The 6,267-nt window shown below is 54.1% G+C and overlaps 2 protein-coding genes across 2 annotated transcripts in view; one reads left to right on the top strand and one right to left on the bottom strand.

Annotated features, from left to right (window-relative positions):
* Positions 1–343, bottom strand: part of LOC107120160 (far upstream element-binding protein 2-like) — a 45,835-nt gene extending 45,492 nt beyond the window's left edge. Inside the window, exon 1 of the mRNA XM_015422807.1 lies at positions 265–343. Coding sequence (XP_015278293.1) covers positions 265–343 — 79 coding nt within the window. The remainder of the gene's footprint in view (positions 1–264) is intronic.
* Positions 344–360: 17 nt separating this feature from the next.
* LOC107120163 lies at positions 361–5,519 on the top strand. The gene is made up of 3 exons (XM_015422810.1): positions 361–506; positions 2,746–3,250; positions 5,256–5,519. The coding sequence occupies exons 1-3, from the start codon at positions 402–404 to the stop codon at positions 5,447–5,449; spliced, it is 804 nt and encodes a 267-aa protein (XP_015278296.1). The 5' UTR covers positions 361–401; the 3' UTR covers positions 5,450–5,519.
* The last annotated feature ends 748 nt before the right edge of the window (positions 5,520–6,267 follow it).

The raw sequence follows: 6,267 nt of genomic DNA, 5'->3' as shown, positions 1-6,267 counted from the left end.
TCCGCGGCGGGCCAACTGCGGGCGGAGGGGGGCGGGCGCCGCGCCTCGAGTGCCAGCGGGCTCGCCGAATGGCCGGGGAGGGAGCCGCCGCTCCTGATTGGGAGAGCGGGGAAAGGCGGGATCCAAGGGAGGACGAGGGGGATCGACCAATCGCGGAGGGAAGGGCGCTCGAGGCCGGCTCTGCCACTGGACGGGAGCGGGGTGCGTCATCCCGCTCGCGGGGGGCCGGCCGCCAATCGGACGGCGGCGGCCCTCAAGGCTCGCTCGAAGCCCGCTCGGCGGTGGAAAGGGAGGGGCGAACGTTCGGCGAGGGTGCTGCGCGCGCAGCCTCGATTTTCCGCATGCGCGTTGAGGCCGCGGGCGGTAGGAGCCGGGCAAGCGAAGTCGGAAGGGCGGAAGAGATGGACGAGACGGACCGATTCTATTTCCTCAACCCGGAGCCGGACGAGCAGCCGAAGATCCCTTACTGGGCGCTGGACGAGAGGAGGCTGGCCGGACCGCGGAGGGTGACGAGAGCGGCAGATTCCAGTCTGGGAGGAGCCGGGTTCGATCCCCCCGCCCCTCCTCCAAGTGCAGCTGCTGGGGTGACCTTGGGTCAGTCACAAGTTCTCTCGGAGCTGTTCTCTCAGGAGCAGCCCTCGAGAGAGAGAGAGAGAGAGCTCTCTCCACCCCACAGCCAGTTTGCTGTCGTGGTTAAGAGCCGCAGACTAGTCTGGGAGAACAGGGTCTGACCCCCCCACTCTTCCTCCACATGCAGCTGCTGGGGTGACCTTGGGTCAGTCACAAGTTCTCTTGGAGCTGTTCTCTCAGGAGCAGACCTCGAGAAAGAGAGAGAGCAATCTCAGCCCCACAGCCAGTTTCGTGTCGTGGTTAAGAGCAGCAGACTATTCTGGGAGGACAGGGTCTGATTCCCCCACTCTTCCTCCACATGCAGCTGCTGGGGTGACCTTGGGTCAGTCACAAGTTCTCTTGGAGCTGTTCTCTCAGGAGCAGACCTCGAGAAAGAGAGAGAGCAATCTCAGCCCCACAGCCAGTTTCGTGTCGTGGTTAAGAGCAGCAGACTACTCTGGGGGGACAGGGTCTGATTCCCCCACTCTTCCTCCACATGCAGCTGCTGGGGTGGCCTTGGGTCAGTCACAAGTTCTCCCGGAGCTGTTCCCTCAGGAGCAGTCCTCGAGAGAGCTCTCTCATCCCCACCTACCTCACAGGGTGTCTGTTGTGTGAAGGGGTTGTCCATTGGGCAGATAGAATAGTAAATAGGGGGGGGGGAGAGATAGGGGGAAGGGTCCAGTGTTCAGTGCAACTCAGTTGTCAGAACTAGGTTTGAGTCCAGCGGCACCTTTAAGACCACCAAAGTTTTATTACGGGTGGAAGGTTTCTTGTGCACTCACACATTGGAACGAGTTTGGGGTAGTGGTTAGTGTGGACTCTAATCTGGGAGAACCGGGTTTCATTCCCCACGTCTCCACATGCAGCCAGGTGGGTGACCTTGGGTCAGTCACAATTTCTCTCAGAGCTGTTTCCACAAGGGCAGATCTGGAAAGAGCTCTCTCAGCCTCCCCCCCACCTCACAGGGTGCCTGTTGTGGGGAGGGAGAGGGAGAGGAGGTTGTCAGCCGCTCTGAGACTCTTTCGGGTAGTGAAGGGCGGGGTAGAAATCCAATCTCTTTTTCTTCTTTTCATTTTTTTTTGGGGGGGGTTCCTGCAGGGTTCCAATGCAGTCAACCACCCACCCACTTTCTTCTGCCCTGAACCACCTTGGCAGGCGAGTTTGAGCCCTGAGCTGCTGGCAGGCCATGTAATCCAGGTGTTGGGGCTGAGGATGCCCGTTTCTGGTGCCCTAGGCAAGTTGCCCCTGCACTCACCCTTTGGGGTACAGACCCACCTGTTTCCTCTGACTGTCCTACATCCTACCAATTATGGGTTCTGATTGGGGCTTGACCGCCTCTGTGACAGCCAGCTTGGGGTAGTGGTGAGGAGCGCGGACTCTAATCTGGGAGAACCAGGTTCGATTCCCCCACTCCTCCATATGCAGCTGCTGGTGTGACCGGGGGTCAGTCACAAGTTCTTTCTGAAAAGTTACTAGTGATTTCATAAACCCCACGCCCAAACACCCCCCCACACTCGTGATAAGCTATAACCGTGGCCGAGAGTTCCATATTTTGTCTTAGCTCAGGAAGGATGGCTCCAGAGCAAACTAATTCATGCAGCAGCCGAAATGTTTGCTCACAACTTTAAGGCTGGTAGCTCCCAAAGTGGAATTTTTGCTCACAGGACTCCACAGCTTAGAGGGAACATTGGCTATGACAAAAAGGTGTGAGCCGGAGGCTAAACAAAACTGTGAGCTAGCTCACACTGACTCAGCTTAGAGGGAACACTGCTCACAGGGGGTGTCTGTTGCGGGCAGGGGGAGGGAAAGGAAATTGTAAGAAGAAGAGATTGGATTTATACCCCGCCCTTCACTTGGAGTCTCAGAGCGGCTTACAAACTCCTTTCCCTTCCCCTCCCCACAACAGGCACCCTGTGAGGTGGGTGGGGCTGAGAGAACTCTGACACAAACTGCTCTTTCAGGAACAGCTGTGCCAGAGCTTGTGACTGACCCAAGGTCACCCAGCCAGGTGCAAGTGGAGGAGCGGGGAATCAAAACCGGTTCTCCCAGGTTAGAGTCCGCACACTTCACCACTATACCAAACTGGCTCTCCGAGCCAAGGGCGGGGTATAAATCCAATCTCTACTTCACCCCCAGGGGACGGCTCCTGGCCCGGGCTCTAGGGATCCCATGGCCGAGGTTCAGCGCGACGCTGGAGAAGGATTGGGTCGCGACGAGGGCGGCTCTGAGGACTCGACGACTCCTCCGGCCGTGAGGATGAACCCCCCACGTCGTTATGCTGTGGTGCCGTCCGGGTCATCCCCTCTGGAGGAGGAGGAGGAGGAAGAGGCCACAAGGAAACAAGTCAAAGGAGAGACTGAGGGCCCCGGCGTGGACAGCCCCGGCCATCCCGTCAGATCTCGGAAGCTAAGCTGGCCCGGCCCTGGCACGGTATTGGATGGGGAGACCCCCAAAGGAGAGGGCCTTGTTGCAGAGGATCTGCTGCCAGCGGTGTGGTGTCCAGGCGCCACCAGGGAATACAAGTACGGCGACCCCCCAGGCCTTTATCTGGTCGGCGGCATCTCGACGTTGATGGTTTCCCGCTGGGTCCGGCCGGCCCCCAGATGGTTCGGCAGCTACCGAGATCAGCTCACGTTAGAAAGTACGTCTGGATCGTATTCAGATACGATTTGATTTCATAGCAAAAAAAACAACAACGAAGTATATAAGGAGGGGATCCCTGTGAAAATATACGAGCACAGCGTTACTGGAAGACGCATTATTTATTTATTTATTAATTAAATTTATACCCCGCCCTCCCCCGTAGGGCTCAGGGCGGCTTACAGAGCAAGAAATCTTGCAACAATAAAAAAAAAATCCTATACATTTAAAACATACTGTACAGTTTAAAACCAGTCCCAATACAAATAAAGTGCTCAATCCTCAGTTCCAAAACCCAGAAAGATGACTGACCGTATCCAAACATTCCCGGTAGGCATTCAGTGGCTTCAATATTAAGATGTTAAAAGTTCAGACGTTCTTTCCTAGGGCCTTTTCCACCCCCCTATGATGACAATATAACGGGGGGGGCAGCCCCTACTCGAAAGCCTGGTGGAAGAGCTCCGTCTTGCAGGCCCTGCGGAACTGCATCAAATCCCGCAGGGCCCGAATCTCCTCCGGGAGCTCATTCCACCAGGTAGGGGCCGCCACCGAAAAGGCCCTGGCCCTTGTAGCGACCAGTTTTGCATCTTTGGGGCCCGGCACAGTTAGCAAATTTTGGGCCCCAGACCGTAGCGCTCTTGGGGGGACATACGGGGAAAGGCGGTCCCTCAGGTAGGCTGGACCCAGCTAGAGTTATGGGCTCCACTGTCACAGAGGGGAACACTGACGATAGCTATTCCAAGTTAGTGTGAGTCAGCACACAGTTTCTCAGCCTCCGGCTCACTCAGTTTTGTCTTCGCTCAGGAGAGACAGCTCCAGAGCAAACTAATTGATGCAGGAGCGAAATCGCTCGCTCATAACCGATGCTCCCTCTAAGCTGTGGAGTCTTGTGGGCGAGAACTCTGCTTCGTCGAGCTACTGGCTCTAAAGCTGTGAGCGAGCGGTTTGGCTGCTGCATAGGTTAGTTTGCTCTGGAGCCACATCCTGAATGGAGACAAAAATGGACGAGCCGGAGGCTAAAAAAGCTGTGAGCCAGCTCACACTCACTCAGCTTAGAGGGGACACTGGCTCACCACAGAGTTTTATTCTAGAGCGTCATCCGCACAGTATGCCCAGTGCTATGATGTCACCTCTGGGTGATGTCATTGCACCAGGCACATTGGGCAGGACCGGGCTCTTTGGGGGCGGGGCTCCCCCGATTCGGCTCCTGCAAAGAATTAGATTGCTTCGGAGCCCTCCTTTCGGAGCTGAGACAAAAATGGGCGAGCCGGAGGCTAAAAAACTGTGAGCTAGCTCACACTCAATCAGCTTAGAGGGAACACTGCTCATAACTTCAATACCAGTGGCTCACAAAGGAGAATGTTTGCTCACAGGACTCCACAGCTTAGAGCAGTGGTGGCGAACCTATGGCACGGGTGCCGGAGGTGGCACTCAGAGCCCTCTCTGTGGGCACGCGTGCCATCGCCCCAGCCAGGCCCAGACCATCATTAAAGTGTCGAATTCTCTGCCAAATAATTTTAAGTAAATGAAAGCATTTGGGATTGCTTTCCTTACTTTGTTTGGATCATCTTAAGTTAATGTATGAGTTGTTTTTTCTAAAGTAAAACCTCAGTATTCAGGTTAAATTGCCGTGTTGGCACTATTTATCTACTTGCAATTTCTTGCTTTCGAACTGCCAGGTTGGCAGGAGCTGGAACTAGAGACGGGAGCTCACTCCGTCATGTGGCACACTCGGGTCTCAAACTGCCGAACTACTGACATTCCACAGCCTGCAGTTCAGCGTCTTAACCACTTGAGCCACCGCAGCTCCTAAAACCTCAGTACACTGGTTAAATTGCCGTGTTGGCACTTTGTGATAAATAAGTGGGTTTTTGGTCGCAATTTGGGCACTCGGTCTCTAAAAGGTTCGCCATCACTGGCTTAGAGGGAGCATTGGTTGTAATGTTTACGAATCTCATACGGTATGCACGGTGGTCATTTTGTGTGTGTGTGTTTCTCTTTATAAGACCCAAAACAGAACGCTGGAGAAGAATCGGATCATGGTGGCGACTCTGCGGACTCGGCCACTCCTTCGGCCGTGAGGATGAAATCCCCACGTCCTGACCCTGTGGCGTCCTCTGGGTCATTCTCTCAGGAAGAGGAAGGGCAGCTGCCTGAACCAGCAAGGAAACGACTCAAAGGAGAGACTGAAAAGCCCTGACCTTGGATATAGCCGATATGTTTGTGTGTGTGTATACACACACACACATACATACAGGGGTCATTTCGTATAGAAAAAGAGATGCAGGAGCTCATTAGCATAACTCATTAGCATAACTTATTTGCATATGCCACACCCCCTTGCATCACCGGAAGTGTGTCAGAAGGCAACGCCCACCGCTCAGGCTCCACTGGACTGTTTTGGATTGCTAGCTATTGGGGGGGGGGGACAACATGTGGAGATCTGTCCTTGCAGAGGAGGGAGAGCTTCTACCTGAATAAAACTTGGTCTTAAAGGTCTGTTTTGGCGGGGGGGGGGGGGGGCTCTGCAACTTACCTGCCTGCTTCTTGCTTCTCGTGACCCGACTAAGGGCTGCTGGGAGCAAGGGGCGGGGCTTGTTGCATGTGCCCGCCCCCATGGCTCTTCACTGCCAGAGCTCCGCTCCTGTACGCTCATGCAGGAAATTACTCCTGTATGTGTGTGTGTATATATATATATATATACTGGCTGAGCAAAGTGATGGAAGATTTAGGAAGCATTGACCTAAATACAGATTCTGTGTATTTTACAATTCGGGAAATGTTACGTATGCTCTATCTTAGTGGTACTCTTTTTGCTTGTAATGTTGAGCCATTGTATGCAGCTTAAAGGGTTGTTGTTGTTTTTTAAAACAAGCTAGTGCAGAAAGCTAGTAAGTTAAACTATTTTCCCACACTGTGGGAAGTCTACTGTGTGAAATGGCAAAACCCACTTGCAAACGGTCACTAAAGTGGATTGAGACGGCATTATTTTGAGCAGGGGTGTCAAACATGTGGCCC

Source organism: Gekko japonicus, unplaced genomic scaffold, assembly GCF_001447785.1.
Source record: "Gekko japonicus isolate JY-2015 unplaced genomic scaffold, Gekko_japonicus_V1.1 scaffold4021, whole genome shotgun sequence".
Taxonomy (NCBI): domain Eukaryota; kingdom Metazoa; phylum Chordata; class Lepidosauria; order Squamata; family Gekkonidae; genus Gekko; species Gekko japonicus.
This window is presented reverse-complemented; position numbering and strand designations above follow the sequence as displayed.

Bases quoted from the DNA above. Each gene is read 5' to 3' on its own strand.
- LOC107120163 (XM_015422810.1), top strand. From the start codon at position 402: ATGGACGAGACGGACCGATTCTATTTCCTCAACCCGGAGCCGGACGAG. The intron at 507-2,745 runs GTGACGAGAGCG...CTTCACCCCCAG, and splicing joins GGCTGGCCGGACCGCGGAGG to GGGACGGCTCCTGGCCCGGG. The intron at 3,251-5,255 runs GTACGTCTGGAT...TCTCTTTATAAG, and splicing joins AGATCAGCTCACGTTAGAAA to ACCCAAAACAGAACGCTGGA.